This window comes from Artibeus jamaicensis, unplaced genomic scaffold, assembly GCF_021234435.1.
Source record: "Artibeus jamaicensis isolate MK-2021 breed Jamaican fruit bat unplaced genomic scaffold, CSHL_Jam_final scaffold_833, whole genome shotgun sequence".
Lineage (NCBI taxonomy): Eukaryota > Metazoa > Chordata > Mammalia > Chiroptera > Phyllostomidae > Artibeus > Artibeus jamaicensis.
In genome coordinates this window covers 7915394-7942860 of record NW_026522056.1, presented here as the reverse complement: position 1 = coordinate 7942860, position 27467 = coordinate 7915394, and the positions used below count along the sequence as shown (strand labels likewise).

The following is a 27467-nucleotide window of genomic DNA, read 5'->3' as shown; positions in this document are numbered from 1 at the left end:
GTCTGCAGCACTGAAGGCAGAGGCTCTGGCTGGCACAGAAGATCCTGCCCCAAACCGGCTCTTCATCCTCGGGCGCCCCCCATTCACCCCCTCCCGCCCGCTCCTTAGGTCACCCGCAGTGGGCTGGAGCACTGCCTTCAGTGCAGAGAGGAAGGACGAGGGGAAAACAAGCCATGAGAACCTTGAACTAAACCACAGGAAACTCTTAGATGTGTGGTCGTTTCTCTTTCTTGTTCTTATTTACCTTTCCTTTTTCTCGTCAATAACAAACAATTGACCAGGGTATTGAGTCAGGAGCTAAGAAATGGTGAGGAAGGCAGAGGAACGGGGGGCGGAGAGCAGGGGGCTAAGTCCAGAGAGAGTTTTTGTTAAGGTGGATCAGTTGTCCCCCCTGAGAGAGATCAAGGGGACCCTGTGGGGGAACTGGGGAGAAGGAAACACGCCCCCACACACTCCCCCCTCACTGAATCAGTTTTGAAAGCTCTGTCTCTAAATCAGGAACTCGCCTTGGGTCTCCTGAACCGAAGAGCACAGATCTTGCTTCCTCTTTCTCAAGTCACCTTGTCCTTTGAAGCAGAGAGCTCTGTTCTCCCCCAGCCGGGCGGGGTAAGTGGAGGCTGCAGGCCCACAGGGGCTCCCCGGGGGCTCCTTTCCCTTTTGTTACCCGGAGGTTGGGTAGAGAAGGTTTTTTGGGGGGTGGGAACCTGAACTCCCCATGTATTAAGAAAAGGAGATGGGGGCAGGGTACAGGCAGAGATTTTGCCAAATTACAGATGGAGCCGACTAGATCCAGAGCAATTCCCAAAGGAGGCCCTCCCACACCCACAGGAAGGCCAAAAAAAGGCTTGAAATTCACATTATTTTTGGTGCTTGGGAGATGAGAGGGGAGTGAGAGAGGGCAGGAACTGAAGGGGGAAGGAAAACCCGAAGGCCTCCGTCAGTATCTCTCCTAAGGAACAACTCAGGGGAGCACCAAATGGTGTGAGGAGTGTAGCTGGACTTGCATAATGTTTTCATTGTGTATCCACGGGCTGGACTGTAAAAGAGAATATTCACACACTGCATATAAAACGTGGCTTCTGACCTGAAAGAAGTGGTGGCGCCCGCTGCCCTCCTATGAGCCTCTGCTGTGAGTTGACAGATGAGCTGCTCTGCCCACACACCCTCTGTGCTCCTCTCAACCCCGTTTCCTTGCCCTCGTTTCTCCCAAGCTGCCCTTCTTTCAAGGACGTTGTCCACCTATATTTTGGTGGTTGTTTCTGCTAATACTTTTGCTTTGGGGGGAAGAGGAATGGAAAAATGTTGGGGAAGAGGTAAGGATGGGTGACCTGGGATGAGAGGTGAGGAAGCAGTACTTACATCTGAGAATCGGGTAGAGGGAGAAAGAAAAGGCTCTCCTCCCTGTTCCAGGACTTTAGTCTTTCCAGGTCTTGTTTTTTCATCTTGTTCTGTCTCGTCTCTTCAAAAGAATGATTTGATACTGGGCACCCCATCAAAGTTGAGCTTCAGATAAGCAGCAAATAAATTTTAAAAAACCCTGACATCACAATTCTGTGTGTTTGAGGCAGTTTTTAAATCACCGCACTCCAGGGATATTTGAAAGAAAGATACCCACAGGGGATGGAGTTGGAGGGAGAGCCGGGCCTACGCCAGGTCTTCCTGTCCTTCACACTAGTCCTTTCTCACTTCTAAAAAGGGGGGAAAGGCATTGTCTTTGGCTGTAAAAGCATCCAGGGTCAACACAGGGGGCAATCAGAAATATTTGTGTTTGTGTTGAGAAAGCAAAAGGCTTTTTAAAAGATGCGTATTATTTTCGCAAGTTAGGTAGTTTCAAATTTAAGGTGTTTCATAAAACTTGGAGAAAAACTTAACTGAGTTGACCACCGATGGATCAGTACAATAATTTTTAAAAAATAGGCTTTATTTTTTTAGATCAGTTTCAGGCTCACAGCAGAGCCGAGCAGAAAGGACGGGGGGGGGGGGCTCCCCAATGTGCTCCTGCCCCTCATGCACACAGCCTCCCCCTGGAATAAGTTCTGAAGGAAGATCTCTAAGTGACATCTGACCTGTGACTCGAAGGAGTTCAAAGAATTGAAGGACATTGCCAAGTTCAGCCCTGCTGAAAAACAAATTTCAGGTTTCCTGGCAAAGGTGGACTGGCTAGAAGCCTTCACATGGGGATTGTGTTCATAGGCAGTTAGACCATTCCAGACCCCTCTCTGAAGCCATAAGCCCAGAAATATGTTTTCCCTCCTTCTCATTAGCCCTGGACACGGTCATAACAAAACTCCTACAGCCCCATCTACTTATTAATGTGAACAAGGTTTCTCATGAGAAATAGAGATGATATTCATTGGTAACATGCTCATTCTTGCAAAAAGGAATACTAATTAATAGTCGAACATATCTATGGGTAGATGGGTAAATACACATATGGGTAGATATATATATATAAATATGTTACATTTAAAAATCCATTCTCGTTCCTCTCATTAAGAGAATAATGCCTAACATTTTACTGTTTTATGTTTAACGATCAATAACATATGTATTTATTTTGTTACTAATAATTGTACTGATGATTCAAAGACTGAACACTGGGAGGCATATAGTCACAAGATATTTTTAAATTGTAAAATCAATTTACATATGCGTTTTGTTTCAGAATATATGATAGGGTAATCAATCAAAGATGATGAAATAATAAATGATGTCATACAATATGTGACATTTGGATACAATTCTTGAGGAGACGTGGAATGTAAATATAGAGATCAGGGAAAAGGGGATGATTTAACATTCTGACTGTCAAATAATTGCTTGTTTACTTTGGAAGAGGGATGATGGTGTCACATGACTATGGTAGTTAGATTCCATTGGATACACTGAGAAAGAGCGATGTACCAGTTTTATTTCAAAATTCCTCTTGTGAACAATGTGCAGAATACATCCTTTGCAACCACTTACACTTATGATTAAAAGTTCTAAGTACCAATTTAGAAGTGTGCAAAGGGTTATCTTCTTTCCAGCACTTTGCAGAGGAGGTAGTGAAGGGAAATTTGAAGACCACTGTTTTATATCATCCTCTTACTGACATTCCTGCGCATAACATAGTACTTATACTTTTAGACCTTTTTGCAACTTTGAAGAGTTAAATTGCAGGCATTGCCCTACCTACAGTTTCAGAGGTTTGCTTTTCCAGAGTCCTTTGTCCCTCACCATGCTGCTCATCTACTCTAAGCTGGGTGGTAGCTACAGGGTCATGATACCGGGGCTTAAATTGGAGAAACCAGAAATAAGTCAGCCCCTAGACCTCACAGCTGAACTATTTCAGGAACATGCAAGTTACATTTCAGTGGCCGTGAGTTGGCTCATGGTGTGCCCAGTAACACATAATTACAAGTTGCATTCTAACGGACTTCTACTGCACTGTTTGCTTGTCGCCTTCCGAATACAGGGGAGCCACAGCATGGTTTTACGGTGACTAATTGAAATGATCCAACCGACCCTGATGCACACCCTGTCCTAGGAAACTGCCTTTCTTGCAGACCAGCTGAGGTTCTGGAGGAGTTTCTCCAAGCACTAAAAACTTCCTTTTCCAGGAAGGCAGAAAAATGGGTAAAAGCAAGCATGTGCCCAAATGGCAAAGGAAGTGGCCATGGGGGGAGCTGTGTAATAGGGACGGGAGCAGGTGAGGTTGGAGAGAAATGAAGCGCCACTCTTCATATCAGAACTAAAAACTAAAGGGTAGTTCCCCGCAATTTAAGTGCAACCACGGTGTGTGAAACTGCCTAACCGGTGTGCGGAGTTTGTGAGTGGTGATGTTTTAGTTAATCTGGGGTCAGGAGGGTTATGTCTCACCACAAGGGCTTTTTCAAACTAGATACTATCTATTGAAGCACAAAGCTCTGTCAATATTTTTCAGCTGAAAATTTTCATTTAAGTCAACCTTTTATTTTAGATAATTGTAGATTCCCGTGTAGTTGTAAGAAATAGTTCAGAGGGATCCTGTGCACCCTTTACCCAGTTTCCCCCAGTGGTGGTGTTTGATAAGCCTCGTACAGTATCACAGCCAGGACACTGAGACTTCTGCAGCCAAGAGACAGACGTTTCCGTCAGCAGGAGGGCCCCTGTGTCGCCATTGCATAGCTACACGCACGTCCCTCTCTTCCCATGCCCTTCTTAATGGCTATTGCTCACCCGTTCTCAATTTCTATAATTTCGTCATTTCAAGAACATTATATAGACCTGGCTGGTGAGGCTCAGTGGATTGAGTGCCAGCCTGCGTACCAAAAGGTCACTGGTTCAATTCTCACTCAGGGCACATGTCTGGGTTGTGGGCCAGGTCCCCAGCTGGAGGTGTGTGAGAGGCAACCAATCAGTGTATCTCTTATACACTGATGTTTCTCTCCCTCTCTTTCTCCCTCCTTCCCCCCTCTCTAAAAGTAAATAAATAAAAGCTTTTAAAAATGTTATACAAATGGAACAAATCAGACAGTACGTAACTTTTGGGGGCTGTCTTTTTTTAAATTTAGCATAACTCTCTAAACGTTCATTCTGGCTGTTCTGTGTATGAATAGTTTGTTGCTTTTCATTGCAGAGGAGTAGCATTCCGCAGTATGGATCTACCATAGTTTATTTAACTGTTCACCGGCTGAAGGACTTCTGGGCTGTAGCCAGTGTTGGCTATTGTCAACAAAACCGCTACAAATATTCATGCACCGGTTTTTGTGTGAATTTCAGTCTTTATTTCTCTGGGGTAAATGCTCAGATGTGTAATTCTTGGGTCTCACGACAGCTGCATGTTTAGTTTTTTTGGAGGCACTGCCAAGCTGTTTTCCAGAGAGGCTGCACGCTCTCACACCCCCACCGGCAAGGACCCACGGTCCATTTCTTCTCATCCTCCCCTGCATATGGCAGTGTTACTAATTCTTATTCTAGCCATTCTGACAGGTATGTGGTGCTGTCTCATTGTGGTACAATATTTGGGGGGTTATCTTTTGAATTTTTCCATTTCAATTGTGATATAATCAACATAACATTGTGTTAGTTTAAGGGGTAACAACCCAGTGATTTGATATATGTATGTATTGCAAAATGATCACAACGATAAGTTTAGTTAACATCCATCACCTCGCATAGTTATAAATATTTGTTCTGTAGTGGGAGCTTTTAATATGTACTCTCTTAGCAACTTTCAAATATACAATACAGGATTGTAACTATGGTCACTATACTATACATTATATTCCCAGAACTTATTTATATTTGTACCTTTTGACTCTGTTCACTCATCCCTTCACTCATTTATCCGCCCCCATCTCCTGTCTCTGGCAACCACTAATCTGTCCCCTGTTGCTATGGGTTCAGTTTTTTAAGATTTCACATGTAAGTGAGATCATACGGCATTTGTCTTTCCCTATCTGACTTGCTTCACTCAGCATAATGCTCTCGAGTTCTATGCATGTCGTCACAAATAGTAGGATTATATTCTTTTTCATGGCTGAATACTATTATGTATTTAATACTATCTATCCTGTTACATGGATATCACGTTTTCTGATCTCTCCATTCATCCGTGGGCATTTGGGTTGCTTCCACGTCTTGGCTGTTGTGAATGATTCTGCAGTGAACACGGGGAGTGCGGATACTGCCTTCAAGATGGTGCTTTGTTTCCCTCTGACTGGGCCCAGAAGTGGAATTGCTGGACCGTAGGGCAGATCTGTGCTGTTTTCCATGGCAGCTGCATCAGTTTATATTCCCTATTCTCAACATCTGTGCCAACTCTTGTCTCTTGTCTTTTTGTTAATAGCCTTCCTAACAGGTGTGAGGTGACATCTCACTGTGGTTTTGATCTGTATTTCCCTGATGATTATGATGTTGAGCATTGTTTCATATTCCTGTTGGCCATTCATATGTCTTCTTTGGAAAAATGTCTATTCAGTTCCACTGCCCATTTTTTAATCAGAGTGTTTTTTCATTATTGAGTTATATGAATGCCACGTACATTGTGGATATTAACCCTTTATCAAATATAAGATTTGCAAGTATTTACTCCCATTCTGTAGGTTGCCTTTTAATGGCGCTGATTGTTTCCTTTTCTGTGCAAAAGCTTTTTAGTTTGAGGTGGTCCCATTCATTTATTTTTGCTTTTGTTGCCTTTGCTCTCAGTGTCAAATTCAAAAAATATCATTGCCAACCCAGTGCCAAGGAGCTCACCCACTATGTTTTCTTCCAGGAGTTTAAGGATTTCAGGTCTTTAATATTTTTCACTTACGCAATTTTCTTTTCACAGACTTTATTTGTAAAGTTGTTTAAAAAGAATTTTAAAAAATTTAAAGCAAAAGATACATCATGCATACATCATATTTTAAAAACATGAGTGTGGGTGAATCCAAAGTCTCTGCTTACCACCTCAGAGGTGACACCCTCCTTGAAGGTCACTGCTCCTACCAGCAAAGGCACATGAAAACTTCCACCTGAAATAAAGGCCCCAGTCGCCAGGAAGGATGAAGGTCTTCTTGAGCGCATATAACCTCTGGGAATGCCGTCCACTTTTCTTACCCCGCCTTTGATGTCGTCAGCTAACCCATTTAGAGACATGGGAACAAACTGAAGAACGTCGTTCCCTCTACGCCCTCCCCCCTCCCTCTCCCATAGCTTCTCATTCTGCTGTTTCCAATCTGCTGCGAGCTAGGAAACCATGTTATTGGAACTTTGTAAATTAGATATTCAATAAGAACACACAAGCAAGCCTAAGAAAGGCTCTTCTTAATGCAGGGACTTTGGCTACTTGGAGGTCCTTCCCCTCTCACTTTCTGAATTCAGAGTTCTCTCCCAGAGACTGAAGTTGCCAGAGGGGCAACCTGTAGATCAAGGTCATGTTGCTGTGTATGCTTTTCAGCAGGCCAGGATGATGACATCTTCTGACCTCAGACACTGGAGGGTGCATTTGGCTACTGATCCAGTTAGAACATTCACAGTATCATGGAGTCTTAGGTGTAAGGATAAAGTTAGCTTGTTACTGTGTAATTACTAAATGAAGAAGGTAATGTGGAGTGGGCTTGATTCTCCATCCTTGTGCTACACTTAATTTCAGCATAGTTTGACAGACACGTGGAGTCATCATACAATGTTGATAGAATCTGAAAGATTCCTGAGCAAATTTCCTGTCTCCAGTGACTCGCACTGAGTTTTACCAGGTCTCTGGGTTCAAGCTGCGAATCAGATTTGTATATCTTTTCCAGTGGTAGGAGTTTTAATATGAAGGGTTCAAAATTGGCTGAAATTTTTTGAAACGTGTTCACAGACTGACAATTATTTTTTAAGTTGAGGATAAAGTTAGTTCTATGGTAGTTCTTTTTTTTTTTTAAAATCACACAGTAGCCATGAGATCTCTGAGGTACTTTTGAATTAAAAACTACTTACTTGTAGAACTAACATTTTTCCCCTCTGATCATAAAATAATGCATGCTTACTGGCAAATACTTGGAAATCTCAGAAATAAATCTAGCACTCAGATTAACACATTTTAAGTTATCTTCTTGCAAATTGAATGCTTTTTTTTTTTTATTATTAAACACACATCAATGGATCCCTGGGGAATAAAACAGAGTCCAGTGGATCTGGGTGGAAGAAGTATTTGGTTATTCTTACTATTTGTACCTTTTGACCTCTGCACAGTATGTACATTTTTCCTACTAATCAAATAATGGAAAGACATACTGAGAAACACTGATGTAAAATTCAACCCACCATAGGAATGCTGTGGAAAACTGGATAGTGTTTGTTCTAGCTATCAACTGGGACTATATTCGTCCATCAGTATTTACTAATAGAAGCCCACATGGAGGCTCAGTGCTGAGGAAATGAATTATGTAACTAGTCTAAACAAAAAGTAAAGTTAAATACACTGCTAAAACGCAGTCAGGGATTCAAAGCCTTCTCTCTCTCTGCTTCCAGAGGCCCAGCTCTTCCCACAGTCACAGGGCCTGGCTGGGGATGCAGGTGCCCTCGTGGGACACTGCACTTACTCAAACTGACGGAAAAGCAATGCCCTCAGCAGGAATCGATAGGAACGGTGCATTTCACAGGCAGACTGCTATTTCTGGGGCACACAGTGCACGCTCAGTTTTGAGGTTTATATTAGTGTCAGGTTTAGCAATGTCTTCTAAACTTTGTTACTAGAAAATAATTTTGGCATGTGTATATAAGTATATATACATGTGTGTGTATGTGTATAAAAATACTACAGAACATGTGGCTCCATAGAAATTTATTTCTGCACAGTTCTGGAGGCTGGAAGTCCCAGATCCGGTTGCCAGCACGGTTGGGTTCCGGGGAGAGGTCTCTTCTTGGCTTGCAGATGGCTACTTCCTTGTTCTGTGTTCACAGGGCCTTTCCTTGGTGTCTGTGGAGAAAGGGAGAGAGCTTTTCTTCTCCTTATAAGGCTACCAATGCACACCCTTAAACCTCACTTACCTTAGTTACTTCCTAACAGCCCTTTCTTCAAATGCTGTCTCATTTTGAGTTAGGTCTTTAACATAGGATTTTGGAAATGAGGGTCATATTTCAGCATATGTCTGTGTGTATATGTGTGTTTTATATACATATTTCCAGATGTTCCACCCAATTTTTATCTTTTCTGATTTTACTTGATTACTGCCCTGTGCTGCTGTTCCCCTTATCCTACTGACAGATATCGGCAGTTTCTTCCACTCCCCATTTTCTCCTGGTCTTAGGGCTCTGAGAATCTGTGCTCAGAGACAGCCCTGAGTGCTGAACGGAGAACACTGAAATGGGACTCAGAACTCACGGAGACAACTCTAACTGGCTATGTCCTTCTGAGGCTGTATCTCTCCTGAAAACCTAAATTGTCCCCTTTGTAAAATGAGATTAATAATGGACGAGCCTGTGAAAGAAGAACGAATAATCATTTATCACATAATGTTAGCTCTCCGTAATAAAAGTTTCAAAAGGAAATGCAAAGATATTTGTCCAAAAGGATACTGATTTTTAAACATTTAACCGAATTCTCAGTATTTACTATGTGCCCGGTGCCATTCACTCACTCACCCTCAGCAACAATAGCGTGAGATGAGTTGTCCCTTATCACCACCTTCCCCCATGTTATAGAAACCAGAGGAAGAAGTCAAGTTCAGGGACCCTGGCTAGACAGCTGTTTAGTGCCAGTCAGGCGTCAAGTCCTGGCAGCTTGGTGCTAGAGTCCAGGTACTATGCAGTCACTAAAGTGCTTACTCACTTCTGATTGTGCCACTTCCTGGCTCCAAAGCTTCAGTGGCTCTTGATGCTTAAAGTAACAAGCGCAACTCACTAGCTTAGCAGTAAAGACCCTCCATCCACCTTTCTTCCCTGTTTTGTTCCCTATGAAAATCCTCCACCTGTCCTTCCCGGCACTGGAGCAGTCACACCTCCCTGAAAGGATCCCGGGCATGCCCGCCTCTCTGCCTCGCCATTGTTGATCTCCGTGTCCGGAGTCCACCCCTTCGCACCGCACGGCCCCGCCCCCAACCTTCTACATCTTCCCTTCCCTTCAACGCTCTTCTCAAGCGTCCTTCGTACATCTTCTCCTGCACCTGTCCACCCCCTCTGGTTGTGATTTCCCACAGAACCTTGTCTCTTCTTCCCTCTCTGCACGGTTCATGTTCTGGCTTTCGTGGCAGTTGTTTCTGTCCATGTTATGGTCCCTCCCTAGTAAAGGACGGGTTCCTTGAGGGCTGCCCTGCGCCTTCTCATAGAGCTTTTACATTTTTTACTAAAGATTTAAATCATTACTTAAATCATTTTTTTCTCATAACCAGATGTATGCATACCTATTGCCCCGAATGAAACATTACAGAAATACATCTCTTAAAAAGTGAGATCCACCATTACAGCCCCTTTCTTTGCCCTAAGAAAACTGTGATTAACAGGTTGGAATGTAGCCTTCTGGACCTTTCATGGAATAAGCATGTATAATTTTTATTTACAGAAATGGGTTTATACTATACAGACAGCTTTGTACCCTTTTTCCACTTAATATATTATATATATATAGCATTTGTAATTAAATCACATGATTTAAAAAATATTTGATTTTTACATTTTTACTGTACTTTTTTACTATACCATTTATCCCCCCGTACCACCCTCTTCCACTGCCACCCGCTCCGCTTCCCCATGATCACTTTTTAAAAACATAGTATAAAATTGTATGAACGAGTCCTGGCTGGTGTAGCTCAGTGGATTGAGCGGGGGCTGTGAACCAAAGGGTCGTGGTTCGATTCCCAGTCAGGGCACATGCCTGGGTTGCGGGCCAGGTCCCCAGTGGGGGCCATGTGAGAGGCAACCACACATTGATGTAAAAGAAAAAAAAAGATTGTATGAATGTACCAATATTTACCTGTTAAATCCCTTGTTGATGATCATGGGAGTGATTTTCAATTTACCATTATAAACAATACTCCCCGTGAGTACCTGTGTATAGAGCCCATACACATGTACACACGTACTCTGTATATCTCCAGATGATTTTCTGTAGGACATAGCTTTGGATGTGAAATTGCTAGGTGAAGCGGAATGGATATTGTAAATGATATTAATTATCAAAAATGTGGAGGGGTGTTTTGGTTTATATCTGTCTGAATTCTTCATTAACTCAGTGGCTCAGAGGGCAAACTCTGGCACCAGGCTGCATAGGTTTGGATCTAGGCTTGGTCTCTGTGTCTCAGTTGCCTCATCTATAAAATGGGGCAATAAGAATAACTTGCTCCCAGTGTTGTAAGAGTTAGATGAATAATACGTGTAAAGAAATTAACATTTAGTAAGTATTTGGCAAATAAATAAATGCAAGATATATAGGAGAAAACATGGTGACAAGTTCAGATAATTGGTTGTTGAATAAATAGGACTGAATAGAGCAATAGTAGTTTGAGTAATCTTCCTGGAAATGGGTGCTGCTTTGCTATTGAAACCAGTAGTAACTGTTTATAAAAGACCAGCTAGCATCAAAGGTGCAATGTGTGGCCTTGGAGAAATTTATCTTTGTGTAAAGTTAATTAGCCTGAACCAGGATCAGCCAATGACCTTGGTCTCTTCAGTTCCACACAGAACTAACTGGCAGCCTAGTACCTTATATAATGGGTATCTCTGAGGACAGAGAACAATGCAGTTCCCTGAAGGGTACGCTGTTCACCACTGAAGGTTATTAGATCAGTTACCCGGCCATTAACATGGAGAAGTAACAAAAGTGCATAAATGGTTAGAGTGATAGGCTTTCTGGTTAGATTCTTAGGTTCTGGGCCAGAAGTCTGGTCTTCATGGAAAAGTTTCTATACCAATACTGGACGATTCTGAGGGTAGTCAATGCTGGCTTCTAGTACCAGCTTTGCTACTAACTATCTGCAAAACCTTGAGCAAACTTTTGGACCTCATCTTGCACTGATACAATGAGGGGACTTAAATAGCTTACGTGAAAGGCCCTTTTTAGGACATTCCTTTCCCCACAGGCAGAGTCACATTTTCAGGCATCAGGGCTGTTTATTGTACTGAAAAAAATCCACAAAATCAAGCAATGGAAATACTTTCAAAGTGTGTCAGTCATGAGATGGAAACGCTCTACAGCAGGGCCCAGAAGCAATTCACAGCTGCTCTGTGGCGCCCACTACAGGAAGAGGTGGGGAGGGGTGGCCCTCTGAAGAAGCACCAGGAAATCCAGGGGTAAGAGAATGGAATCAGAGCAGCCATTGTAGGCTAGCTGGGGCCAGGTCCTGGCCAGGGCCTCAGGCAAAAGAAAATGGGGCTTCCTGTGAAGTATGCGCATTGCTCAAAGTGCGCCGAGGACCCTCCCCCAGCCTAACATGTTCATGCTCCCCACCATCGGAGTCAAACTGAACCCATCTCCTTCTTGAGAACCCAGCTCCGTGCCACACAAAGACATGTTTTCCCTCCAAAGGCTGACAGTAATCACTCTCTGTGCCATTTACTTCCCAGGCACTTCCAGGAGGAATACAAAGCTACGGAGACCTCCTCCAGGAGACCCGGGGCCTTTCGCTCCTCTTGGCTTCCTAGGCATCCAAGACACTAGTGCTCAGGGAATAGTTGTGGCTCTGTGATGCAGTGACTCAGGCCGGCTCAACGGGGAGTAGAATTTTATGGGTTTTAATGTGAACCATACCATGAAATCTGAGAGTTCACCTCATTGCTGGCACTGGAAACCACCAGCTCCATTCAGATTTGCATGGAGCTGGATGGGATTTTGTTCCTTTTCACCCCGAAAACCATAATCTAATTTTTAAATTCAAAAAACATTTCCATAGCATCCACTTCATTTTCGACAGTAATCCAAACACTACAAATGTTAACTCATTTACTCTCCTTGAGAACCCAGATGTAGAAACCGAGGCACCCAAAGATGAAGTCACTTGCCCAGGAATCAAAGGGGCAGAGCTGGGGTTCAAACCTAGGCCACCTGGTTCTAGAGAACATGCTCTTCAGTATGTTACGCTGCCTGAAATTTATAAGTGGTAAAAACCTTCATGAGCAGGGAAAAAAAAAGAATTGACGTCGATGTATTTATTTCAAAGGAAATGTTTTTTTTTTTTTCTTTTTCTTGTGTCCCCCTTTCCTTCCTTCTTCAAAGCAAAATGTTCTAGAGCAAACTGCCTTTTTCACACCTGAGAGAGCTGGGGCTCATTTTTGCTTTGGCAATCAAAATGGAAGAGGAAACGTGTGTGGTTTCATCACCGGTGCTTTCGGGGTGTGTGCTGCTGGCGCGGGCTCCCTGTCCCCAGGCTTTGCCGCCTCAGGTCCCGGGGACTTTAAAACTGTCTGCCTTCGCCTTGCGCTGCTGGGATGCGGACCAGCCTTTCCGTCACTCTTGCATATCCAGTCCCTGTCCCAGAGCCTCAGGGGCCTTCTTTTGCCCTCCTCTCTCTCCAAGTCCGGTTGCGCTCCGACCTTATTCACTCCCTGTGCATCGGGATCCCGGGAAACCGCGTCTCCTGACCTTCCTCCCAGTCGGAATCCACTACACTTGTGCGTGGATGTTGACTGCCCGACTGGATGCACATTTGCATGTCTATCGCCCCACGTGGGAGGCCGGCGTCAGAACCCGACCGACCTGCCATTGATTAGTTGATTAGCTGTGGGACCCAGGGCACATTACTCAGTCCCCAGTCTCGGTTTCCTCATCATGAACCGGATGAATGCGCACAGGGCTGCGGTGGATGTCGAACGAGATAACGCGGAGGCTGCAGGGCTCTCAGTAGTTCTCTTAGGTTCCCCTTGGCCGTATTTACTTCATGCACGTTCTTCTGTTTCCCATTTTCCCCAGAGCACCCTCCCGCTCCGAGGTCAGGAAGGGCGGCGTCTTCGCGCCACACTCTGAAAATGTCCCTATATCCCCCGTTAGAACGTCTGGCCCCCACGGGGATCTGCGGGCAATTTGGAGGGAGAATCTGAACTGCTTCTTCCGATCCTAACCCTAACCCGGAGCCTGCAGTCCCAGACAGGCAAGGGCTCAGGGTGCCAGGGAGGCCCGGCCCAAGGCGCTGGGTGGGGCTTTGGGAAGAGGGAGCGGGGATCAGGGGAAGCCGGTGCTCGGACTCGCCTCCCCCCTTCGAAGATGCCCTCCGCCTCGGGCCCCCGTCCGGCTCCGGACACCTGCTGCCCGGGCCGGGCGCCCGAGGCAGGGCCTCGCCCCAGGCCCGGGTCCCACCTGCGCGGCCTCAGACTCCGGCCAGGGGGTCGGGGCCGCCTTCCCGGCGCCCGCCCCGCCCCCTGCGCGCAGCCCGCCGCGCCCGGCCGCGCCCCCTCCCACCCCGCGGCGCCCCGGCACCCCTCTCCTCCCCCGGCGGGCTCCGCGGAGCATTGTACTCACATCCGGGGCTGGGTTTTGCTTTAAGGCGAAACGTAATTAACCCGGAAAAAAGAGCCGAGAGACAAGAGAAAAGGAGGGGGCGGGGTGAGGGGGGGGAAGAGGAGCTAGAGGAGCGGGAGCCACCGAGAGTTTGGCAGCGAGATAAAGAAATCCCCGGAGAGCGCCGGCCCGCGGGCCGAAGGGGCGCGCCCTACCCCGATGTGACACCCGTACCCTGCCCGAGCCCCGGCCCCTGCGCGGCGGGGTAAGTTGGGTGCCCTCGCGAGCTCAGGAGCGGAGAGGCGCGGAGGGGTGCGCGGGGGCCTGCACGGGCTGGGGGGCTGGGGCCGCGCCTGTCCGGGTGGCCGAGGGCCAAGGGGGCGGTCGCAGCAGCCCCTGGCCGCCTCCTGTAGCCCCGGGGAAGCCTGGCGGGCAGCCCCTCCTCCAACCCTCTGGAGCGTCCAGGGTGGCCAAGGTCGCTACCGTCAGGGGTCGGGACGTGGGGGTGGGGCCGAGGGGAGGGTTGGGGCGGTGTTCTGCTGAGCTGCATTTTCTCACGTTTGCAGCGGCGAAACTTCTTTGCGGGTTCTGGCGCTGGGGCAGCGGCCCCGCAACAACTGTCCGAGCTGCGGGTTGGGCAGGACAGCAGAGACGGTCCAGGCAAGTCCCTGGGGGCACGCATTGGGCCGTGGAGACTCATCTCTCTCTTTCCCTATTACCTTATTCTAGGGCAGGCCTGGTGTGCTTTCGTAGGGAGATCCCTTCCTTTCCTCTGAGTCCATCCCGCGCCCTTGGGCTTCTGGAACTCCAGGCTATGGGGCTTACTTGAAGGGAAACTGTCCTAAAATGCAGATTCGGTGCCAGGTTGGCAAAGCAGCTCGAGCGGAGCTGTCTTTCTCTCTCACCAACTTCTTTCTCACCTTACTTGCTTCCCTTTTCTGCTCCAGCTCTCCAGTTCTGAAGACTGTTACTTCACCAATTTTTTTTTTTTTTTAAAGAGGAAAGGGAAAAAAAGAGGCCTTGTAGGAAGGAAAAGTGTCCAGGCTTGTCCTCCACTTAAGTCTTACATATCTCCTCCCCCAGGCCAGCCCTGCCCCCCAGGCTTTCAGCTTAAGGTTTCCTTCCTTCTTGATGAGTGTGGGTTCAGGCTGTGCCTTCCCCTTCTAATTCCTCCCGTCTCTCCTCCTTTCTTTCTTTAGGACTCCAAATGAGGCTTTTCAGAGGAAAATACACAGAGCAGAGAAGAGGGGAGGGGTGGGGGGGGAGGGGAGCAGTAGGGACTTCCACCAGGATACTAGCCGTGGTTCTTGGAGGCACCTTGGCCCACTTGTACTTGGGCTGAAGTTCCAAAATTGTACTCATGCTGTTTTTAATATATCTAAGTCAGTCCCCTTTTTCCTCCTTTCTGAAGCTTCATTATTTTTCTTTGTTGGGTGGCAAAGCCTTCAGAAACAGTAAAGCCAAAGTTCTTGAAAAAATAGAAATGTTTGTTTCCGATCTTATTTGTATGCAATTGACATATATTGGATAATAAAGACATGAAAGACAATGATAAACAAAATGCAGCTTCTGTCTTTGGGGAGCTTCCAGTCTAGGAAGCTAAACAGCTTCCTAGAGCACAAAGCTATTTGCTCGAGTGGAAATCCAGCATGCTTTGAGAAACAGGCTTTTAAAAAGCGTTATGATCGTTTCAGATATTAGCCGCCTCCACTGTGTGCCACTTGAAGGCAGGTGACTTTTGTCATAGTGAAAGTCTAGCTTGTAGTCTAGACTCTGTGGCCAGCCCAGTGTATGACATCTACTAAGTGGTGAGTAAATGTTTATTGAATGAATGAATGAATGATTGCAAGCACATGAATTGTTTGCCTCTGTCCAATGGAAGGGAAAAGAGCAGTGTGGCAGTGCCTCCAGCCTGTAGAAATCAGTCCATCAAGCTGGCTAATGAGGGTTTACTCTGGATGTTGCCTTTACACTTAAGTAATTTTCTGCCCTATTTGTAAGCCCCACTTTTTACAAAGAGTGGCACTTCTCATGGAGCTGTGGCTACTGATGATGGGAGCCTCGCTTGCTTCAGAGATGGGTAATCACCTAGGCATTGACTTGGAAACCACCTGCCCTTTGGTGGAGAGTTTGTAAAACCTTTCCTTTTGTTGGTGCTTTCTTCTCTCTTCTGTATAAGGAAGTAGGGCCTGCAAATCCCTTGTCATCAGAGTGAGCTGAACTGTATTTAGCACAGTATTTTACCAAGGTTAAAATAAATCCTGAAGACATGCAGGTTTTGGTTGGTGTCTACTTACGGATTTTGCAAAAGTGGGAAGGGAGATGCATCAACCCTGTTAGCCAAGTCCTCCCGACACAGCCCCTGCAGGCTTGCATGGGGTTGCTGAAGTGCTGGGATACTAGGAAGACCCAAGCAGCAGGTGCTCGGTGTTCGTTGTGCACATCCAGCTGGTACTTCATTGACTCCTTGCCTTCTTCATGGGGCAGGTAAACAGGTGAGTGAGGCCCCTGTTAAAAGACTGGAATGCCTCCCTCATATTAGCTGTTGCTGTGGGCCACAGTGCAATAAATATCTTTTGATTCACTGAACCTACTGGACACTGTTCATTCTGGCTGATGTGGTCCTAGAGCATGAAAAAGAGGATGTGGGCGCTGGGACACTGGGCTGCTCTGTCACCCCACTGTGAGCAATTTTGGTTGCCTTTCAGTTTTCCATCTGTCTTAGTGAGCTGGGAAGGACTCTGGTAATCTAATCTGTTCGGCTTTGGAAGGGAAGGAAGCAGAGCAAATATTATGGGTTGACAGCCTATGGGAAGAGAAGAATCCTAGCCCTGCCCAATATAAGCCCATCATTGAGCCTGGGAATTGGGCAGGGTGGGGAGATAGGGTGGCTGAGAGGTGGGAGGGATGGGGTCCCTTCCTTCCTGTTCTGAGGAGCCTGTGCTTGGTGCAGTGGCGCTATTACTGACCTTTATTCAAATGTTGGGTTACTCTGTTCTCCCTTCCTCTGGCCTGGTCAGTCTTTTGGGTTTTACAATTTACTTCTTTCTGAACGCCCCTTGTCTGCTCTGACCCCTGCTGACTGAACTTACCTGCAGAAGATTATAGGCTGGACTGGGCTCTCTCACCGTGGAGGTCCCAGCCCTGCCGGTGCAGGAGCTCCTGACACTGCCCGGAGTGGGCCAAAGGCTTTCGGCTTTGTGCCTGCGGTGTGCTTTCCGGCCCACAGAGGTCGGCCAGCTGAGATAAAGGGGTGAAAGGGATGGGAAGCTAGGTCTGCTTGTCCTTACATTCCTGGGAAACACTACCAGTTCAAGTGCAGAGGCTAGTACTCGCTGTCCCATCAGCTAGGACTCAGATTTGGCCACCCACCACTTGCAGAGTGGCTCTCAGCTATTGTGCGTCTCCCTTGGGTGGAGCAGGAGGCAGCTCCAGAGTCCCTTCCCTGGAACCCATAGGCTCGGCTGGGGTTTTGTTAACTTTCAGGAAAGGCTGGCCAAGATGGAGCCTGTGGAGCGCTTGGATTTTTTTTTAACTTCTTGGAGAATTTTTTAGAGATGTAAAATATGATGGGTCTTGGGGTAGAGGCCAGAGTAAGGCGCATTTATGCCTTTCTTTGTGAGGGAGGCCAGTGTCATGGCCTTTTCACTGATACTTGCCTATTGATGTTTGAGGGTAGAGATGGCTGCCGCTGCTCCTGCCCTGAGCAGCTCTGGGGTGTCCTGGGAATCATATACTTACTTGTCAGGCACTCCCCACCCGCTGACATCCTAACAACAACATTTGCCCACTGCTCGCTCCTCACCAGACATCCTGGTAAGCACTTTTCACCCATTATTTATTTCACTTAACCTCCCCGAGCAGCCTTTGAAGTAGGTACAGTGATTCTCTCGGTTTTGCAAACGAGGACACAGGCCCCGAGTTCAGCAGAGTCTGACTAAAACCCAGCCTCTTTCACTTCACTCTACCACATCAATGGGTAACTGAAAAATCAGCACACCCTTTTTCATGGTCATCTTCTTGCAAGCGTTTCATCAAACGCACTCATACTGATCCCCGTCACCTGCACATCCTCCGCGCCACGCCCAGCCCCTCTGAGTTCCCTGAAGTCAGGGCTGTGGGCACAGGCCTTCAGACAGACGCACTTACACTGTCCTCTGGCACTTTCCAAAAGGCTAGTAGAGAGGAGAGACGGTGATGTTTGCTTTTCGTCTTCCTTCTGCACACGTCTGACACTGTCAAGTTTTAAATGAAGATTATAATTCTGGGACTCCTGGGTGGTTACTGCTAGTGTCCCCACTGAGAAACTGAATTCGTTGTCTTCTCAGTGGCGGGAATTGGAGGATTCTCGGTGTTTGGAGATCTCACTGTTTATAGGCTATTGGGAAAACCAACGTGGCAGCTCACCAGCACTGGCGGTCCCCCGGGGGAGGTGGTTTATTAAGGAGCCTTGGGCCGAGGCAGGCCTTTGTTTCCTACTGGTTCCAACAAACACATTTTCTCTGAACAGAAACGAGGCTGCTGTGTTAAGACAGGTCATGAGTGTTTAAAATATTTTGTTGTTTTTAGCATTTTTATCGCAGCGGTATTAATGTTCCATTACTTCTGCCATTTCCTCCCCATTTTTTTCCCCTTAAACATTCCTTGAGTGTCTCTTGCCCTCCATTCAGAGTTCTTGGGTCCAGCAGGGATCGAGTGGTCCATGTCAAGAAGGCTCCTTTTCTGAACTTCCCCATTCCTGTGGATGTTTGCATTCCTCACCCTGAACTTCCGTTGGGAACATGTTCTCAGTACATTCTCTTCTCTCTCACATCGCTCTCCTGCCTGCGACTATTTGGAGTGCGCTCTGATGACATTTTCAAAATGCAGTGATATTATAACAGTAGAAAATAGATGCTCCCACACTTCCTAAGTTGCCATCTTTGGCCCATTCTCAGGGATGTGCTCTGAAATAGCCGAGCTTGTGTTTGGTTGTTGTTCTTGTGATGTTCATGGGGCCTGTGGCATTGCTGCAGTTCCACAGGACACATCTCTGTGTGCTGCAGTTTAACGTAGGTGAGCGCTCCGTCACGCGGCCTGTGCACATCCTAGCAAGAGTTGACTGACTGTTCTTAACCTCCACACCCCAGTCCCTCTCTGCGTATTATAGTCCTCGCGGAGACCTCTGATGTCATTTCCTGATAAACTTTCTCCTGTAGAAATGTAGCAATTTCCTGTTGGTGTCCCTGTCACTCACGGCCAGGGCTGGATGCCGCCGTCTGCAGCCCCCACCGTCTTTCTCCCACCATCAGAGGGGACAAGACAGGAGATGTACTTACTGCTGTGTGCCCCACCACGTGCCAAAAAACGCCTCCCTGACCGTCTTCTGGACTAAATCACTGAAATCACCTGTCCTGCCAACACTGAGTGACATGCCAGAAAAATCTCCAAATTTGAAAAGCAAATGAATGAAGGGTAATTTTGAACTTTCTTTGAACTGGAGGTTAGATTGTGTCATAATGGGGCCATGGAGGACTTTATCTCCGTTATCTCTTTCTCATATTTTTATATTCCTCAACAGTGTCTAATGGTCGGGCAGCTCAGTCCCCTTTATTTTACTCTCTTCTTTCCCTTATCTCCAAACTACATTAGTAATCTTCAAAATCAAAATGTCTAGTTCAGCAAACCATAGCTTTCATGACTTAATAGCTCTATAGCTTTTGTTTTCCTTAAAAAAATCTGTTTATCCATCTCTTCATCTTTCTCGCTATTCATTGAAAACATGTCAACCCTCTCTCCCAAGTTTCAAGAAGGAAGATTCCACTGGGGGTCCTTGTCACGTTCCCCTTCCTTTTCCTGCAGGGCTGGGCTCTGCGAGGCTCAGACGCCATAGTAACAGAGGAATAGAGGCATCAGTTTGGGTGTGAATATTGTTGGCTCCAAAGACAGGGGCTCTTCCGAGGAGGCCCAGAGGGTAAGGACCCCAACCTGCAGGGGAAAGAACGAGCCTGTCTAAGAGGATGTTGAAATGGGAGGTAAGATACCCAACTAGAATGGGGGCTGCCCAAGCTCTCTGAGTAGGTGCCTGGCTCTTGGACAGTTGTGATGGGCGGGATACTGCTTTATTAGATTTAAGGCATTGACACACCAACAAAGTCACAAGAGAACTATAATGTAGGCAAGGTTTTTCTTGTTTGTGGACTCTGGAGAATTGAGAAGTTTATCCTTAGCTTCGAAACTTCTGTGCTGGGGATGAGGGTTTGTGTGGAGTTAAATAGCTTTCCCTCCTACTAACCAAAGTAACACACATTCCCTGTAAGAGGTTTGGGAAATACAGAAAATATGGAGAAGTAAATAAAATTAACTCACAACCCACAGATGTGAACGGCTAATATTTTGGTGTCTGTATGTCAGTTTTTTTCTGTCTAAATATAGATAGAGAAAAATAATATTTAGGAGGTTGAGGTCATATTATAAATCATATTATATCTTAAAAAATCTTATCAGGATATGGTTTCTCCCTACGTCATTAAAAAATGTCTCGAAAACATAGTTTGTAAATGATGGTGTAACATTTCCTTATGCAAATGTCTTATAATTTTTAAAATCATTCCCTGATCACTGGGACATTCAGAGCACTTCCAACTTTTTGTTATTACAAATTCTAGTGCAGTTACTGTCTTTTTATTTTAATCTTTATTTGCATCTTTGTTCATTTACTTGGATGGAATCCTGGAAGTAGAATTACTGGGTCAAAGGGCATGAACATTTTTAGCTCTCTTGTTACATATTGCCAAACTGCTTCCCAGAAAGGTTCCTGCTCCTGTCCTGGGTGCATCAGAATCTTAGGGACATTTTTCAAGCAGATAACATTGTTTCAAGCAGCAATCTTCTTGGTACTTTTTACCCTTCTGCTGCCTCTCTCTTCCTTCAGCGTGTGTTCTATTTCTTAGGGTCGTGGTCCCAGACATCTCTTGCATGTTATAAGCCTGATAAAGGTGTCAATTGCCTCAATTCCTAGGGGTCAGTTTTATTCTTGGCTTAAATCTCCTCCAGTGATGGGACCTGAGGCACTGAAATGGGCAACTGGGGAGATATTTTGGACAGAGACCTCCCCAAATGCCCCGATCTCTCTGTAAGGTGGGCGGCCATTGACTCTCTTTTCCTTCGTGAGCTTCGACTGGTCAACTGGGAATCTTGGTTTAACTGATGTTTAACTCATTTTTTGCTGTTGCTCAATGGGTACCTTCATGCAAATTCATTTTTTTTCTTCTAAGTTTCATTTTTACTATGAATTAAATACTCAGTATTTTTTATTTTCAGAACATACTCAGGAACTTAGGTACAGATGAAATTTGGATCATATAGAACTTTCCTCTTTTCTCTTTTCCTTTTCTTTAACATACACTATTTCAGTATCTGACTTGGGTGAGGCCAGGGTTTGGTTTGGGGCATATGAGTAAGAGAGAGAGAGATTGGTTGATTGATATTGATCGTGTGCACACATCATTTCGATCTCATTTCACAAAGTCCAGGAAGGAAGATGAAGCAGGAAATGGGTCTCAAAAATTGTGAAAAATCATAAGCTATGATCTGGTCATAGTATTACTTGGAATTTACCTTATTTTCCTGTAAAAGAAGAAACAAAGCACGAAACTATGAATTTCAGCATTATTTATAATAGTGGAAAATTAGATGTAATTTATCTAATTATGGAGAAATGGTATGTAAGTTATAGTAAATACAGTCCAGTAATGTTATGCAACCATTAAAAACAATGATTACAAAGACCATGTAGCAACATAGAACATGTTTATGATATAATTTAAAATTTTAAAAAGACCGATTATGCAGACAAGGGCATGAGAAAGCATGCAAAAGTGAACATGGTTGGCTAGAGTGATCTTTTAAAAATGCCAGCATTGTTACACTGTGAGTTTTGCACGGCACACGGAAAACACCGGGAGGTGTGGCCTGCTTTGGAGAGATAGGGAGGGTTGAGCAGGGTGGACCGAGGTCCCTTCCTGCAGAAATGCCTGCTCTTTCTGTCCACCATGTGTTGTGAAGGCTAAGCAGCTCCCTGCTGGGCGGTTGCATTGTGGTGCTAGAGCAGAGGAGAAGCAGCTAGTCTGAGAGGGGGCTGCGTGCTGCTTCACCCTGGGGACACTTTGCATATTGTCTCAGGAGACGGGGAGAGAGAGTCACTGTCAGAGTGCTGGGCCCAGGACATGCAGGGGGTGACTCCTGGGTCAAACCACCCAATGTCACCCTCTAGTCAATATTTTTATCCTGGGGAATTGAAGTTAAAAGGAAATTTAAGATAAAAAGTGATTTTAGAGTGTCAGAAATTAGGCTAAAACGATATACGTGGAGGAAAGTGGTGAGCGTTAGAAAGAACATTTCAAAGCTTCGTCCTGCCCTCGGTAGGGGAATTTTTGGGTGATGGGATGTGTATGTGCATCGAGGTGGGTTTTCCCCCCTTTAGGAGCAATTGCTAGCACTTCCCTTTCTCCCCTCACTGCCCAGTTGTCTGGGCTGAGCCTGGGGTGGCAGAGTTAGTCGTATTGGAGAGCCCTTGTGGGAAAAGGAGGAGGACCCAGCAGAGACTTGGAAGATGAAGAGGGAGGGAGAGGCAATTTGGGGGGGCTGGGGACAGCAGTCTGTCCATCCCAAGTCTTAGCAGCTGTTGTGGCAGGGGCTGCACAAATGGGATCTGGACCGCCTGTCTGAGGACTGGGGCTCAGGGCCTCGGGTTTGTGTTCCGTGCAGCTCCTTGAGGCTGCCCCTTCTGCGTGGGGCGACTGGTTACCACCACGTGTCCCTCATGCCGGTTCTCCTGCAGCTGATCCTTCCCCCACCTCCCACGTTCTTGATGAGCTCTGTGACTCAGCGGCTTCTCAGGACATCTGAGCAGCCTCTTTTTTCTGGGGCTAGAACCGCAGTTGGGAGATGTTGTAACCAGAACTCTTCCTTTTATTATCTTTCCTTTGGGGACATGAAGGTCTTCTCCCTCCCATTGACGCATGCAAATAGGAAGCCCCCTCCTCACCAGTGGGCAGCTGGAGGGCTATGGAAGAGTGCCTTCTCCAGCTTCTGCCTGGAAAAAAGACGGCTCTGATCAGTCCTGGTGGCTACAAAGGGCACATTTGAAAGCCGGCCTGAAGCTGAGTGCTGTGCTTACTGACTGGGCCCCGACTCAGTGGGCTCTGTCATGCAGCATTTCTTATGCTTTCTCTTAGAAATGCCCCAGGAGTGGCGGTAATTCTGAAACCCCTGGGAATTCTGGCTCTCTGGCTGCACCAAGGGAATTTGCCGAGTTGTCTTGGGGGATGGATGGCCCCCTCATCCTGACCCGACAGCTGTGCACTCTCAGTGGGAGGTTGACCCAGCCTTTCTGCAGGGGACTCCTGTTTTCCCTGGTCCCAGGGCTCAGGCTGCATCCTTTCTCGGGGATGTGCTCCATCAACAACCAGCACCAGGCCTCTCACCTTCCCATCTTCGACCCAGTGTCTGCAAGAGGACTGAGTTCCTCCTATGGTGTCGGTTCCTAGCTCTTGGCTTGTGTCCTCCCTCTCTTTCCCTTTCCTGCACTCACACTTGCTCTGCTGTGGAACTGGAGCTGGGGTGGAAGCTTCCTTGCTCAGCCAGGCGTGAGAAGCAAGGCCTCTGGCCGCAGGTACCTGGGAGAGACCTGATGACCTCCAGCAGGGCCGTTCCTACCCCCAACCCCCCCCCCACCATTGTCCCCTACTTCTGCTACACTTCTTCCTTCTCCACTGCCATATTTTTTAACTTTCCATTACCACTTTTTATCCTTTTCTCACCTCCTCTTCTATTTTTCCTTTTATGTCCTTTGCTCTGTCTCCCTGCCTGCTTTATTCTTCCCCATTGTTCCCAGTGAGAGGTCATGGGACCCCCGACCCATCTCCCTTTTGACCGAGTCGTCTGTCCCAATTGGCATCCTGGCCTTGACCTTATCAAGGGATTCACTGTTCACTGGTATCCTTGTATACGGGTGGGGGGCACTTTTCTCTTTGGGGCGGCCTTTCAACACTGCCAGACCCCTTTTTGGGGGTGGGAGAGAACAGATCGTACCGCCAGTTGCCACCCTTAGAATTAACCCGATGGTGGACCCGCCCCTCTGGCCTGGAAGACGACAGGTGTGGTGTCTCAGTAGCTTCCTTGCTGACCAGTGTTCTGGTGCAAGGAGTGGCCTGAGGTTGGCCGTCTCACGACTTTGCTTAGTTGTAGACTAAGAACCGTGGTGGGCTAGGGTCGTAGTGGATTTTGCTTGTTGGAGCCCAGCCGGGCCAGGGGTGGGTGGTGTCTGTCCTTGAAAGTCTAAATGGTGTTTTCTCATCCTTGTGGGACTTTGTCCCCCTTCTGTAGTGTGTTGTGCGCCAGGTTGGGTGTAACTGCTTGTGGGAAGTTGCTCATATTCCTTTGGGAGGAGAAGAGAGCTGCAGCCCGTCCTTTGGCTCTTCAGAGAGACAGAAGGAAATCACAAGGCTGGGGAGGCTGGCTGGAGGGTGTGGCATGTCTCCTGACACCGAGATCCTCTTCTGGAGTCCGTCAGTGTTCAGGGGTTGGGGTTTTCTTCTGATCCCCCATTCTTTCCATTACAAGTGGCCTCTGGGTAACAGCAAAGTGAAGTAAGTAAAAGCCTGTGGCCACAGGGTCCCAGGAGCCCTCGGGGTAATTCTTGGGCACCTTTGTGAATCCAGAGGGGCCGTTGCTGATGACTGAATTCCTGGCAAAGTTTTATCTTGGAATTTGAACTAGGGCTTTAATCCTTCCTGAGATAGTTTTTTAATGTATAAAACTAGGTTATGACCTATTTTCTAAGGCTTTTGTGACGAGCATAATAATGCCTGGTGTTTATGAAGTGCTTAATAAGCGCCAAGCACTTCATTTTCACCAAAACCTTATGAGGTGCAGGTACTGTTATTATCCCCATTTTATAGCTGCAGAAACCGAGGTGCACAAGGATTAAATAGTTTGTGCTCACACAGTGAGTGGCCAGAACTGGAACTGGAACTCTGGCCCCTGACCCAAAGTCGAGGCTTATGTCCTCTGTGTATGTCAAGTTGCCTAATGCTCAGCTCAGCACATAGAAGAGCCTCGGGAAAGTTAGGTGATGCACGTTAATGGATTTTGATGACTGCTTGCGGAATGGAATCCACAGAGGCTTCCAGGCTCTGGTTGGGGTGGAACATTTCGTGCCCTGGGGAAGGGAGCTGATGCAGGAGAGGGCCGAGGTGAGTCAAGCCAGAGCGAGTCCCCTACAGGTCCCCAGGCAGGGCCCGCATCGCCCTCCTTCTCACCAGCACCCCTCCCTCCCGCCACGCAGGGTGATGTGAGCAGAGCCCAGGAATGCCTTATGTTGATCGGCAGAACCGAATCTGCGGGTTTCTGGACATCGAGGAGAATGAGAACAGTGGCAAGTTTCTGCGGAGGTACTTTATTCTGGATACCCAGGCCAACTACCTTCTCTGGTACATGGACAACCCCCAGGTGAGACGCTGCCGGGGAAGGCGGCAGGTGGGCTGGCTGCCATCGCTGCCTGGGAGGAATGCGCATGGGCTTAGCCCGAAGGGCTTCATCTGTCCTGGCAGCACCGACCTGCTGGTCAGGGAGGAGGGGCAGACACCACCACACACTCACACACACCCACAAGCACGCTTGCACTCGTGCACCCTTGTGCACAGGAAATCATCCCAATTTTTAGTTTGAGAAGAAGCTCATCTCTCCTGACCCAGAGGATCTGGTGTCTTTTCTCACACTCGGGGAGAGGCTGGCTGGGCTGGATCCGAGGCATGACTTGCTTCTGCTCACCTCTCTTGGTAGGGCTGTGGCCTTGTGGCCACTCCTGCTCTTCCACTCGGGAGCCTCTCCCCAGCAGAGAATGTGACCTGGTTCCCTGAGCTGGACAAACGGTGGACTTCCCTGGTTTCCTGCATTGAGCCAGGAGTCCCAATACCCGGTTGCAGGTGACCCTGGAAGTCACGTCCTTTTGCTTCCTCGCACTGCAGATGAAAACGGCTGAGGCTTGGGCCTAGGAATCGACAGGGGCCCCCTACGTTTTAATGCCTTGCCTGGGAGTCCCTGGAGTCGTCCCTGGTCTGGGAAGGCGTTGCTCTGCCCCCGACACGGGACCTCGGGTCTTTTTCTGGTGCCGTGAGTGCCGTGGGCTCTTTCCTTCCCACCAGCCTAGAGCAGTTTGGTGGAACGAAGCCCCAGAGACTGGTGTGGCCCTTGAATGGCAAGATCATGGGTTGTGGCCACGCTGGGGTGGGGAGGGGTGTGGGCCTGAGATTTGGCTCTGGCTCAGAGACTTAGGAAGAGGACAGTCTGAGTGTTGGGGGATGGACTTGGGCTCTAAATGTGAAGTGGAAAAAGAAGCCTGTGAGTCTCTAGGTCATTATCCGGGACTGACCCTCTAGAGATTTCTGGCATTTGTCCTCTGGATTTAATGGCTGAGAGAAAATGCTATAGGTCCAGAAAACATACCCACAGATGAGCTGCCGCAAATCGCTGTCTCCGGGAAAGGCTTAACCCCAAATAGAACTGTGCCCCCTAGTTCACCCCACATTCCTGATAAACCTTCTGTTGATTCCTTTTCTTTAAAGTGCTGAGCGTGCAGAACAAAGCCTACATACAGACACTTACATCCTTGGCATAGTCTGGAGCGCTCGCCTCTTCTGCTGTTTGGGGGTTTGCTCAGGGCCCTGCTCTGTCATTTTCCCCGCCATGTAGAGGTGCCCATAGCTGAGTCAACAGATCTGCAGTGGAAGGAAGTGTCGTTTTAGGTGCTACTTCCCCACCGTTGGAGGAACTTGAAATCAAGTCCTGTGGCCAGTAGACTTGGCTTCTGGCATGCCAGGGATGAGCCGGGTGACTTATGGTCTGTGTGGCTGATCGTTTCTTTCCCCTTTTTTGTCCTTTGTGTACCTCCTCCCACTTACCTGCCATGTTAGCCCAGGTAACTTGAATGTAGTTTTGTGCTGTTTCAGCTACTTAGGGCTATGCTTCCTGCTAGGACTGTTCTTGCTTAGGGAATCCTGCCCAGCCATTGCCGGCAAACTCCCCTGAGAGTCAGACCCTCCTTCACACTCTGGGCTATAGACTGAGAATCTTGCTGTCAGCGACATGTCACCTGGAACCACTGTGTCACCATGTCCAGTCTCGAATGTTGCCACTTATCAGGATTTCTCTTGCTCTTCTCAGCTTTCTGGTTTGACTTGGGTTCCAGGACCTGTGCTAACCGCGGATGCCGGGCCTGGGCTGCTTTCCTGGGGTGTCTGGGTTCAGCCTCTGCAGCAGCAGGTGTCCCCCTGCCCAGGGAAGCCTCCTGTGCGTCCCTGCCCACTGAGCTCCCTTCTCATGCTACAGCCTTTTTTGAGCTCGAGTTACCAAATAAAACTCGTGGCCCCTGCCGCAGATTCTTTACATTTTCCCTGGAGGCAGAAATTTCAGCTGGCTTGGCACATGCCTAAAAAAGGAGTCTGGCTGTGACACAGCAGTATTTCAGAACATTTCACTTTAGTTGTTGGCTTAGCTCTTTGTTGTACCGAAGGCCAATCAGCCATTCTGGACTTGAGAGCGGATATTTTTGTTAAGTTGTGAAATA

General features: G+C 47.3%; 1 protein-coding gene across 3 annotated transcripts in view; it reads left to right on the top strand.

Annotated features, from left to right (window-relative positions):
• Window positions 1–510: 510 nt before the first annotated feature.
• PLEKHA2 (pleckstrin homology domain containing A2) overlaps window positions 511–27467 on the top strand; it is a 69209-nt gene continuing 42252 nt past the window's right edge. The window contains exons 1-3 of one of the 3 annotated variants that reach the window (XM_037166891.2): window positions 13957–14123; window positions 14425–14518; window positions 25188–25351. In XM_037166891.2, coding sequence (XP_037022786.2) covers window positions 25211–25351 — 141 coding nt within the window. In that variant the 5' untranslated portion in view covers window positions 13957–14123; window positions 14425–14518; window positions 25188–25210. Of the gene's footprint in view, window positions 607–13956; window positions 14124–14424; window positions 14519–25187; window positions 25352–27467 lie in introns of those variants that run through there. The other 2 variants (XM_037166892.2, XM_037166890.2) reach the window with 2 other exon arrangements.